Raw genomic sequence first — 12825 nt, forward strand, 5'->3', positions numbered from 1 at the left:
TTTTTTTTTTTGAGACAGGGTCTGTCTTTGTCACTCAGGCTAGAGTGCAGTGGTGTGAACTCGCCTCACTGCAGCCTCAATCTCCGGGGCTCAAGAGGTCCTCCCTCCTCAGCCCCCCAAGTAACTGGGACTATAGGCACATGCCACCATGCCTGGCTGATTTTTTTTTTTTTTTTTTAATTTTTTGTAGAGACAGGGTTTCACTATATTGCCCAAGCTGGTCTCAAACTCCTGAGCTCAAGTGGTCCACCCACCTCAGCGTCCCAGTGCTAGGATTACAGGCATGAGCCACCATGCCTGGCAGAGAAGCATTTTTGTTAAAGTGCTTTTCTGTTTAGATGATTATTAGTGGTTTTTATCATTTATCTACTAATACGGTGTATTATATTGGTTGCTTTTCTGATATTAAACCACCCTTGCTTTCCTGGGATAAATTGTACTTGATTATGGTGTATAGTTTTTTTAGATGTTGGTGTTGATGGATTTAATGCCAACACTTTGTTGAGGATTTTTGCATTTATATTTATGAGAGGTAACGGTCTGTAGTTTTCTTTTCTTGTGATGTCTTTGTCTGTCTTTGATATCAGGATAATTCTGGCCTCATAGAACAAGTTGGGAAGTGTTCCCTCCTCACCTATTTTGTGAAAGTTTGCGAAGCTTTGGTATTATTTCTTCTTTGAATGTTTGGGAGAATTCACCAAAGAAGTTGTCTGGGCCTAAGCATTGTTTTGTGAGAAAGTTTTAAATTTCTGACTCTGTTTCTTTACTTGCTTTAGGTCTGTTTAGATTTTCTATTTCTTATTAAGTCAGTTTTGTTACTTTTTGTCTTCCTAGAAACTTTTCTGTTTTTCTAAATTATCTACTTTGTTGGCATAAAGCTGTTCTTTTAGTATTCCATTCTGTCTTCATATGTTTGTGATGCTGTAACAAAATATCGTAGACTGAGAAATTAATTTTCTCACAATTTTGCAAGCTGGGAAGTCCAAGATCAAGACAACAGCATTCCCTATCTGGTGAAGGCCTTCCTGAATCCTCACATAGCAAAAGATGGAAGGGCAAAAAGGCCTAAGATAGTTCCCACTGGCCCTTTTTTTTTTTTGAGACCGAGTCTTGCTCTGTCGGCCAGGCTGGAGTGCGGTGGCGCGATTTCAGCTCACTGCAACCTCTGCCTCCTGGGTTCAAGCGATTCTCCTGCCTCTGCCTCCTGAGCAGCCGGGATTACAGGTGCATGCCACCGCGCCTAGCTAAGTTTTATAATTTTAGTAGAGGCAGGATTTTACCATGTTGGTCAGGCTGGTGTTGAACTCCTGACCTTGTGATCTACCTGCCTTGGCCTCCCAAAGTGCTGGGATTACAGGCATGAGCCATCACACCTGGCCCTCCGGCCCTTTTCTAAGGCACTACTCCATTCATGAGGACACTGTCCCTAATCACTTCCGAAAAGGCCCCACCTCTTACTACCACCTTAATGGGGTTTAAGTTTTAACACAGATTTTAGAGAAGACACCCTTTCAAACTAGCACCTTTTAACCTTTTTAATTCTGTAGGCTGGTAGCAAAAACCTGTTTCACACTTGATTTTAAAAATTTATGTTTTCTCTTTTTTTTTCCTTGATTAATCTAGTCAAATGCTGCTTTGTATGTTTTCAAAGAAGCAACTTTTAGTTTCATTGATTTTTCTTTATTTTTTGTTTTCTATCTCATTCATTGATTTCTGCACTAGTCTTTATCATTTCCCTCCTCTTTTTTGCTTTGGGTTTAGTTTATTAGTTTGTTTCTCCTTCTGTAATTTTATTAGGTGAAAATTTATATTACTGATTCAAGATCTTCCTGAAAAGATAGGTGTTAACAGCTTTAAGTTTCCCTCTAAGCACTGTGTTCACATCATCCCCTTAATTTTGATATATTGTATGGTCATTTTATACAGTTCAAAATATTTTCCAGTTTTCCCTGTGTATGTGTTTATTTCTTTTACCCATGGATTATTTTCATATACTCTTTTAAGATACGCATGTGCCCATTTTTTGTTTGAGTTTTAAAGAGTTGGAGACTGGTAAAGAGCAAGTTGAAAAGGAAAGCATTAATCATTTAGTGCTTTTTTTCTCTTGATTTTAAAAATTGAGGGCCAGGCATGGTATCTTACACCTGAAATCCCAGCACTTTGGAAGGCCAAGCGGGGTGGATCACTTGAGGTCTGGAGTTTGAGACCAGCCTGGCCAACATCGTGAAAACTCGTCTCTACTAAAAACACAAAAAATTAGCCGGGTGTGGTGGCATGTGCCAGTGATTCTAGCTACCTGGGAGGCTGAGGCAGGAGGATCATTTGAACCCATGAAGTGGAGGTTGCAGTGAGCCGAGATCACACCACTGCACTCCAGCCTGGGCAATAGAGTGAGACTCTGTCTCTAAACAAATAAACATTGAATATATTTCCTCTAACTCTGCATTTTATTCTCCGACTTCACCTAGGGAACACTGACTATGCCAAATGGAGACTACATTGAAGGTTATTTTAGTGGAGAATGGGGATCTGGGATAAAAATCACTGGAACCTACTTCAAACCTAGTCTGTATGAGAGTGATAAAGACAGACCCAAAGTTTTGTGAGTAACATGTTAATTCTGGATTAATTATTGAATATTTGAAGTTGTCTTTCTTTTATCAAAGCTGGTTAGTATTTTAAAAGCAAAATCAAGTTCTTAAAGTCTCCTTATTTTATTTTATTTTTATTTTTTGAGACAGGGTGTCACTCTATCACCAGGCTGGAGTGCAGGTGATGTGATCATGGCCTACTGCAACCTTGACCTCCTGGGCTCACATGATCCTCCCACCTCAGCCTCCCGAGTAGCTGGGACTACAGGCTCCCACTACCATGCCTGGCTAATTTTTCTATTTTTTTTGTAGAGACTGGGTCTTGCTCTTGCTCAGGCTGGTCTTGAACCTGAGCTCAAGCTATCCTCCTGCCTTAGCCTCCCAAAGTGCTGGGATTACAGGTATGAGCCACTGCACCTGGCCAAAGTTGTCGTCTTTTTTTTTTTTTTTTTTAAACAAGATGTAACCTCCCTGAATTGTCAACTGACACTGCTATAGATGACTAAATCTATAGTCTTGGTTTAGATTATAAGCCTTAGAGCATGGACATTTAAAAGAAAAGTTCCAGGCTGGGTGTGGTGGCTCACACCTGTAATCCCAGGACTTTGGGAGGCTGAGGTGGTCAGATCACGAGGTCAGGAGATTGAGACCATCCTGGCCAACATGATGAAACCCCATTTCTACTGAAAATATAAAACTTAGCTGGGCATGGTGGTGTGTGCCTGTAATCCCAGCTACTCGGGAGACTGAGGCAGGAGAATCAGTTGAACCAGGGAGTCAGAGGCTGCAGTGAGCTCACGCCACTGTACTCCAGCTGGACGACAGAGTGAGACTCTGTCTCAAAAAAAAAAAAAAAGAAAGAAAAAGAAAAATTCCACATGTGAGAGAGCAGTCTTTTTTTTGAGGTGGAGTCTTGGTCTGTCACCCAGGCTGGAGTGCGGTGGCATGATCTCAGCTGACTGCAGTGTCTGTCTCCCAGTTCCAGCGATTCTCTTGCCACAGCCTCCCGAGTAGCTGGGACTACAGGCACATACAACCACGCCCAGCTAATTTTTTGCATTTTTAGTAGAGGCACAAGGTTTTACTATGTTGGCCAGGCTGGTCTTAAACTCCTGATCTCAAGTGATCTGCCCACCTTGGCCTCTCAAAGTGCTGAGATTACAGGTGTGAGCCACTGTGCCCAGCTTGAAAGAGCATCCTTTTCTTTTGAGACGGAGTTTTGTTCTTGTTGCCCAGGCTAGAGTACAATGACGTGATCTTGGCTCACTGCAGCTTCCACCTCTCTGGTTCAAACGATTCTCCTGCCTCAGCCTCCCGAGTAGCTGGAATTACAGGCATGTGCCATAACGCCCAGCTAATTTTTGTATTTTTAGTAGAAATGGGGTTTCACCATGTTGGCCAGGCTGGTCTCAAACTCCTGACCTCATGATCTGCCCTCCTTGGCTTCCCAAAGTGCTGGGATTACTGGTGTGAGCCACCAAATTCAGCCATGAAAGAGCATTCTTAAATGGAATCTGTACACAGCTTGATTTTGAAAAATAAAGAAGATACACACACACACACACACACACACACACACACACACGCACACACACACACTCTCACACGTTCTCTCTCTCTCTCTCTCTCTCCCTCCCCCCCACCCCAAGTGGAATAGTAAAATCCGCGTATATGAGGAGAAAAAGGCAAAATCTAAGTACATTATGCCCAACCCTACCACATTTTTGGCTTTGTTCTCTGTTCTCCCGCCATCTGTCCCTAGACATGGCACATTCATAGAAGTGGACGGTTTTTGGCATATGTCTATTTTCTTTATTGATTGCAGCTTTAATTTTATTATTATATTTGGTGGCAGCTCAGTTTTTTGTTCCCAAGGATATGTTTTTCTGTACCAGTATGTAATGCATTTTATTTACTTTTTTTAAATTTGAGATGAAGTCTCACTCTGTTACCCAGGCTGTAGTGCAGTAGCATGATCTCAGTTCACTGCAGCCTCTGCCTCCCAGGTTCAAGCGATTCGCTTGCCTCAGCCTCCCAAATAGCTGGGACTACAGGCATGTGCCACCACACCTGGCTAATTTTTGTGTTTTTTAGTAGAGACGGAGGTTTCACTGTGTTGGCCAGGCGGGTCTCAAACTTGACCTTGTAATCTGCCTCGGCCTCCCAAAGTGCTGGGATTACAGGCATGAGCCACCATGCTTGGCCTGTATGTAATGTATTTTAAATTCTCATAAGATGTGCAAGGTTTAGAAAGTCCTTATTCTAACAGAAAGCAATTTTTATTTTTATTTATGTTTTCAAATTTTCTAATTTTTTTTTTTTGCAACAGAGTTTCACTTTGTCGCCCAGGATGGAGTTCAGTGGTGTGATCTCAGCTCACTACAACCTCTGCCTCCCATGTTCAAGCAATCCTCCTGCCTTAGCCTCTTGAATAGCTGGGATTACAGGTGTGGGCCACCACACCCAGCTAATTTTTTTTTTCTTCTTTTTTTTTGACAGAGCCTTGCTCTGTCACCCAGACTGGAGTGCAGTGGTGCAATCTCGACTTACTGCAACCTTTACTTCCTGGGTTCAAGCAATTCTCCTGCCTTCGCCTCCCAGGTAGCTGGGATTACAGGCATGCTCCACCATGCCCAGCTAATTTTTGTATTTTTAGTAGACATGAGGTTTTTCCATGTTGGCCAGGCTGGTCTCGAGCTCCTTATCTCAAATGATCCACCCTTGGCCTTCCAAAGTGCTAAGATTACAGGCGTGAGCCACCGCGCCCATCCAGATTTTTGTGTTTTGGGTAGATATGGAGTTTCACCATGTTGGCCAAGCTGGTCTTGCACTCCTGACCTCATGTGATCCGCCCTTCTTGACCTCCCAGAGTGCTGGGATTACAGATGTGAGCCACTGTTCCCAACCAGAAATCAATTTTTAAAAATTAATTATGTGGAATTATAGGAGGCAGAGTAAATTGATGTGCTTTGTACTTAATAATCCATACACTTTAATATCCAAAAACAATAATTAGCTAAAAAAGCATCCTTTAAAAATTTTCATTCAGTGTTTTAAAAATAGAATTACCATCAGTCTTGCTAGTTTTGATCACAATAAAGCATTCTCAATTGTATGTTAGAAAGTTTCTATTCTTTGGAACAATATTGCACAAAATAAATGATTAATAAAAGGTTGATATGACTTTATTAGCAGGAAGCTAGGAAACCTGGCAGTGCCAGCTGATGAGAAGTGGAAAGCGGTGTTTGATGAATGTTGGCGCCAACTGGGCTGCGAGGGCCCAGGCCAAGGGGAAGTTTGGAAAGCATGGGACAATATTGCTGTGGCCTTGACGACCAATCGGCGCCAACACAGAGACAGGTGAGTGAACGCTTGCTCCACATAGAGCAGAGCATGTTCAGAGGATGAAACTAAGACCAGTAAGTAGTCAAGACTCACTGCATTTAATTTAAAACTTAATGATGTACTTCTGCTTCTGGGTAAGAGGGATTAAAACACACTTTCTTTATTTTCTATTGAACTCACCTATTAAACCTGAACAGAATACATGGACAGCTATTTATGAACTCTGAAAAGTAAATATCAACAAGTAGATTGAGGAAGAAAACCTGAATTCAAAGTGCCACAAAACCTGTGGTGAGTTTACTTAGATGTTTTGCTTCAATATTCCTCAGCCAGAACTCAGTGCAACCAGAAACGTGAAAACAAGCAGTGTGGTGCAGACAGACAGGGATACAGAAAAAATCCATCTGGCTCTGGCTCAAGGACTGGGGACTTCTACACCTCAGACTGGCTGATACATACTCAGTTTTCTTTGTCTTTTTTCTTTATTCTCTCATGTCCAAACCTCCAGGAACCTCTGTGGCAGGGTAGTAATGGCAGCAGCTAGAGCAGCCATGAACAAGAAACTTGCAAAAGTCGAAACTCTGAGAGAGTAGAAACTTCTTCCCCCTTTGGTGGCTCCGTAGGTCAAGAAAAGGCCAGGTTCCAACACCATTGCATTTTTGGCTTTGTTCTCTGTTGTCACCATCTGTCCCTAGATGTGGCACAATCACAGAAGTGGACAGTTTTTGGCCAGAGGACCTAAACAAAAAGGGGTGCCTGAGAACCGTAAAATACTGGGGATGGAATGGAGAGAAGAGCTCTGGGAAACAAGCCTGTAAAGTTGTTTGTGAACTTCTGGGCCCACCCTAGACCTGCACATACATGGGTTTGATCGTAATTAGTACCAAAGAGTTTGAGAACCAACTTCATAGTTAGACCACTCAGGTCCCAGAGTGGTCATTAAGTTGTAGACTCACAGGACAAACCCAGAAAGGGTGCAAAGGCTTTGACAAGTGAACTGGCATTAGCACCATGGCCCACAGGAGACCAAAGCAAAAATGTCTGCTGTGTTAGGGATTCCCAGTATCACTTACACATTCAGTGATTTGCTGGAAGAATTCACAAGACTCAGCATATAATTGTACTCACAAGTAAGATTACAGCAACACAATAGGGACACACAACTGGATCATAAGGGAAAAAGACACAGGTAGAGTCTGGAGGAATCCATGTGTAAGCTTCCCATGATCTTTCCTTTCTGGGATGGGTCACACACAACAGTTTTCCCTGCAGCAAAATGCAGCCACACATGTCTAATGTTTCTGCACAGGGAAGCCTACTAGAGACTCAGTGCCCAGGATTTATACTGGGGGCGGGTCACATAGGTACCCTGTGATGGGCAGTTGCCAAAAGTCCACAGTCCCAGCCTTGCCACAGGAAAGCAGATGTTCACCATAAATCACATTGTTAATCTAAGGACAACAAAACACCTTTATCAGTATACAGAACTTTTAACAAGCTTAATTCCAATTGCCAGCCAAGGGTCAACCTTATAAGCAGGTTCTTCTTTATTTTATTTTATTTTTATAAAAAGAGACAGGGTCTTGCTGTATTGTCCATGCTGGTCTTGAACCCCTGGCCTCAAAAAGTGCTCCTGTCTCAGTCTGACAAAGTGCTGGGATTGCAGGTGTGAGCGACTGCCCCTAGCCTGAGTCTTTCTAAAGATAACAGTTTCAAGCCTGCTATGTTTACTCTTTTATGAATGTCAACATTCTCCATAGGATATAAACAAGACTCAGAGTTTGATAATGCTCAAAATATCCATTGAGCTACTCAGCAATGAAGGAACCATGAAAATCTCAATTTATTTCAGGAAAGGCAATCAACAGCTATCAACAGATGACATAGATGTTGGAGTTATCTGACAAGAACTTTAAAGCAGCTGTTATAAAATGCCCAGATGAGTAATCACAAACACCCTTGAAACAAATATTAGAATGGATGTATCAGCAGAGAAACAGAAGATACAAAGAAGAGCCAAATCAAAAATTTGGGGTTGAAAATTACATTAATCAAAATAGCTTACTGTATGAACTCAGTGGCAGAATAGAGATGACAACGGAAGAGTCAGTGAACCTGAAGATTATCAATATAAACAACAGAGAGAAAAAAACATGAAGAAAAAAGAGTGAACACAGCCTTAAGGACTTGTGGGTCTAAACTTTTGATTAAAATTCCAAAAGAAAAGGAGAAAGAATGGGCCGGGCGTGGTGACATACACCTGTAATCCCACCACTTTGGGAGGCTGAGATGGGCGGATTACCTGAGGTCGGGAGTTCAAGACCAGCCTGGCCAATATAGTGAATCTCTGTCTTTACTAAAAATACGAAATTAGCGGGCCTAGTGGTGGGTGCCTGTAATCCTAGCTACTTGGAGGCTGAGGCAGGAGAATTGCTTGAACCTGGGAGGCAGAGGTTGTAGTGAACCGAGATCGCACCATTGCATTCCAGCCTAGGCAAAAATAGTGAAACTCCGTCTCAAAAAAGAAAGAAAAGAAAAAGGAATGAGGGATGGAACATTTTGTGAAGAAATAATGGTTGAAAACTTCTCGAGTTTGGTAAAAGACATGAAACCTATAGATTTAAGTAGCTGAGCAAACCCCATCTTGGGAAAAACCAGAGACAACCATGTGTAGACACATCATATTAAAATTCATGCAAAAAGATCTTGAAAGCAGCTAGAGTAAAATAATGGGAAATCAGCAATTCAAATAACTGCATATTTCTTATTAGAAACCTTGGAAGCCAGAAGGCAGTGGCACAGTGTTTTCAAAATGCTGAAAGAAAAGTTACAGATGTACTTTTTCATTTCTCTCTTTTTCTCCTTTTTAAAATTTTCCCTTTTTCACTTTTTCTTTTCTCCTGCTTTTCTTCATCTGCCTTTCTTCTGTAACTTGACCAGTAACTCTCACAAGCATTGCTTAGCATTTGGACCTAAAGAATTTACTAATTCCTGGAGCAAAACTTCCTAATTAACTATGACTTTCTTGAATTTAATTCTAGATAATGGTTTGTTTGAGCTATGCCTTCATTGTTAAAATAGATCAAAGAGCATACTTTAATCTGTGTAACTACATACACTTAATTTTTAAATCAGTTTTATGCTGGTCCTAGTTTCCACTTGTCAGTTACTTTCTAATACTCAGGAATTGAAGGAAAAAAATTGAGCAAGTATCCATTTATTCAGAATGTAAATGTTTGTTCTGAATAATTAAATGTTCTAGTTTGCTAAAAGTTATCACATTCTTTAAATAAATTACCAATATTCAAATAATTTTAATATACCAAAGTATAATTACATAGAAATTAAATTCCAGAAGTTGAAAGATACTTCAGGAACTTTAAATGTTTCACAGTCGAGTCTAACAATACTAATTGTTATTCTAGCCTGAAGAGATTAGTTTAGATTCTAATTGAGTACCCCCAAAATTGATATTTAAAGTAAACCATAGTATAATTAGTGTTTGCTTGATATTTATGTGTGTGTTTCAAGAAATTAAATGGAGAAAGAAGTGTTTTTTTAATTTGGGATAAATAGGAATTGATTTTAGTATTTCACTCATAAAGTTCATAATTGTTACCTTCTACTCTTTCCATTAGTAGAAGAAATGGAAACTCCCAGAATTAATTAAAGCCATTGACTGCCCCTTGTGTGTGATACAGATGGTCAGTGTGGTGCCGCCTGTCAGTTCAACCTTGAGATTTTAGCCCTCCAGTTATGCTGGGTTAACTGTTGTTAGGGGTTTCAGAGAAGTGAAGATGAATGAACTCTTTGTATAAAATTATGTTGCTACCACAAACATCTTATTTGCTTATCTAAAATCAAATAATAATAGTGATTATGCACTGCTCAGTTTCTCATTGGCTGTCATCTAATGATAGAATACTATTACCAATAATTTCAGTTGATTATTAGCATGTGTTTTATCTTAGCCTCTTTATCCAGTTTCTCTTTACCCATTACGTGCTTACCTTATCACCTGTTGGAGTATCGTTATCTCCATGCTTCTTAACCTCATTTTCATTTCTTCCTTTGCCCTTTCACTTATTTCCCCTTTTCCTTAGCTCCCTTCCCTCTTTGATTCCATTTTTCTCTTGTCACGGACAGGTCTATCACCTTCAAGCTAATATTGTATTTATCTTCAAGCTAATGTCATATTATTTCCAACACCATGGTTTAGATTGGAGCAGAATCTTCATTCATTTATTGTAGTTGGTACAAAGTAACACTACATGCATTTTGAATGAATGTGGTATAAACTGAGTACCTAATTGCAGGTTCATGATGGTTTCTGAGCTCATTGGGTCCAGTACTGTGCTGGATGCTCCACTTTGACTTGAGCGGGTGACTGTGTTTCATGTGACTATTTACATGTATCTTGCTTTCTTGATGTGAAATACATGATAGACTTTTCTTTCCCTTTTTATAGTCCAGAAATATTAAGTCGTTCACAGACTCAGACACTAGAGAGTTTGGAATTCATTCCACAGCATGTTGGTGCCTTCTCTGTGGAGAAATATGATGACATCAAGAAATATTTAATAAAGGTAAACTAGAGTAAAAATTACATTGGTCTTGTGAATTAATGATTCAACTACCACAGTATATCATTCAAATAGATTCACAGCTTAATGTTATCCTAATCCTGTCTTTGCATCCTGTGCATTTGTTAATTATCTGACTACCAAGATTACGTTTCTACCTGAAGATTGTCCCATTATTATGATAGAACTTTTTAAAGTTTTTTAAGGCATTCAGGGGGGTTCTTAAGAAATAAGATTAGAGTTGAAAAGGCTTTTTGTTAATAATATTAGCAAACTAGAGATTGTATAAGTAAAGCATGCTGCTATCACCCCTGGATAGGCTCTTTGCTTCTTTCTAAACCTTGTAAGAGCAGCTACAATGTAAAGTCTGACATATATTGATGGGAAGTGCAGGAAGGAGTTTTCTGAGACATCAAGGGCACTGAAGAGTGACCATTTCAGAGTGTCATTAACAGTCAGTGTTTAGTTTTCTCCATGGTAACATTTCGTATCATTTTTGTGAAGTTTAAAGTATATTTGAATCTTTCTAAAATTTTGTATTAATTTATTTCCTTTTTAGACATGGAGATCTCACTGTGTTGCTCAGGTCGGCCTCAAACTCCTGAGCTCAGTCGATCCTCCTGCCTCAGCCTCTGTAGTAGCTGGGACTATAGGCATGAGCCACCATATCCGGCAAAATCTCTTTTAGTGATATTCCATATCAGTACTTCCAAAGTTATTTGCCCAAAATGTTAAGAAGAGTCTTTGATCAAGATTAGGACCTCTGGCTCTATGTAATTGGGCTAGACTGAGTACTTTCAGAAAAATTAAAGTATTTGAATATTCCTGGTCCAAAAGTTGACTCTTGACATTTTGACAGTTGTTTGGCATTTATGAAGTTGTTTCTTATTAATTGATTGTTTCTGCTGTTAATGCACATTGACTAACTTCATTGATTCCCTTCCTACTCAGGCCTGTGACACTCCTCTGCACCCCCTGGGCAGGCTTGTGGAGACACTGGTTGCAGTGTATAGAATGACATACGTGGGTGTAGGAGCCAACCGCCGGTTATTGCAAGAGGCTGTAAAGGAGATTAAGTCCTATCTTAAGCGAATTTTCCAGCTGGTGAGGTAAGACAGCTTTTCACTAAAGTCTGCAAGCTGTTGAATACTATGTTATACCAATGCTTGGCTAGTTTCACCCTGAATCATCAAGGAAATAGTTTTATGCCAGGGTCCTTTAATAGATTAAATAAACATGTTTTAAATTTATGTGTAAGCTAAAAACAAAAAAGATGAACAATTAGCTATTGTTTTTGTGTGTGTGTGTCTTATTAAGTGTAACAGACGGGTAAAATAAATGTGTGGGGTTTTTAAATTCAAATTTTGGTATGAAGTATAGTAGTTGTCTTATTTGAATTCAGTCTCTAGGCAAAAAATTATGTATCTAAAACCCAACCACAGTGTAGATAAAGTTTAGCAGATGGAGTTCCTAATGGAATTCCTAATCTTGATCAAGACAGTTTTTATGTCTTGTCCTTTGGCAACAGTATCACGTACATTCATTTATTTAACAAATATTTATTGAGTGTTTCTATGAATAGCCATCATTCTGGGCTCTCAAGAAATTTAGCAGTGAACAAAGACAAACCAACAGCCTTTGCTCTCATGGAGCTTACATTCTAGTGTGGGGAAGAGAGTAAACATAAAAAATATATGGTATGTCAGATAGTGATTAGCGCTACAGAGAAAAAGGGAGAAAGGATGGTACTAGATGTGAGATGGCTATTATTTTAAATAGAAGGTCAGAGCAGCCTAACTAATAAGGTGGTGGTATTTGGGCAGAGACTTCAAAGAAGGCAATTAAATGAGATAGTAAGCATCTTTGGGAAGAGAGTTCCAGACAGCAAACAGTTTGAGCTTGTGAGATATAAGATCTTTTACTGAGTTGAAGCTAACAAGTAGATACTATAGTGAGATAATTATACAGAAGATTATGAATTTGTCCCAGAACTTCCATATATTGTTTGCCTCAACATTTGGAAATGTTTCAGGTTTTGAGGGAAAAGTGAGATCTATTAAAAAGATCGCTAGCCTGGGCTAGCTCTGACATTAGCTAGATGAGTATAATGAAAATAAGTTTCCTAACCTTTTTCAGTTGTTTCAACTATAAAATTAGGGCAGATGGAGGTGCAAGATGTAAGTCTACAGAAATAGAGAAGACTGCATATTGCCTTTAAAGGGTCAAAATTTAAGCCTGTAAAAATAAGATAAAATAAACTTGTTTATGGTAGAGTCCACCAACATACAAGCAGTCAGAGATAAAAT

The 12825-nt window shown here is 39.7% G+C and overlaps 1 protein-coding gene across 6 annotated transcripts in view; it reads left to right on the forward strand.

Moving 5' to 3' along the window:
• Nucleotides 1-12825, forward strand: part of ALS2 (alsin Rho guanine nucleotide exchange factor ALS2) — an 83872-nt gene that overhangs the window by 62447 nt on the left and 8600 nt on the right. For 4 of the 6 annotated variants that reach the window (XM_032278642.1, XM_032278644.1, XM_032278643.1 and 1 more), the window contains 4 exons: nt 2469-2602; nt 5784-5951; nt 10405-10522; nt 11471-11628. In XM_032278642.1, the coding sequence (XP_032134533.1) occupies nt 2469-2602; nt 5784-5951; nt 10405-10522; nt 11471-11628 (578 nt within the window). Of the gene's footprint in view, nt 1-2468; nt 2603-5783; nt 5952-6133; nt 6228-10404; nt 10523-11470; nt 11629-12825 lie in introns of those variants that run through there. The other 2 variants (XR_004269133.1, XM_032278645.1) reach the window with 2 other exon arrangements.

Source organism: Sapajus apella, unplaced genomic scaffold, assembly GCF_009761245.1.
Source record: "Sapajus apella isolate SASKATOON/1434 unplaced genomic scaffold, GSC_monkey_1.0 scaffold10, whole genome shotgun sequence".
NCBI lineage: Eukaryota > Metazoa > Chordata > Mammalia > Primates > Cebidae > Sapajus > Sapajus apella.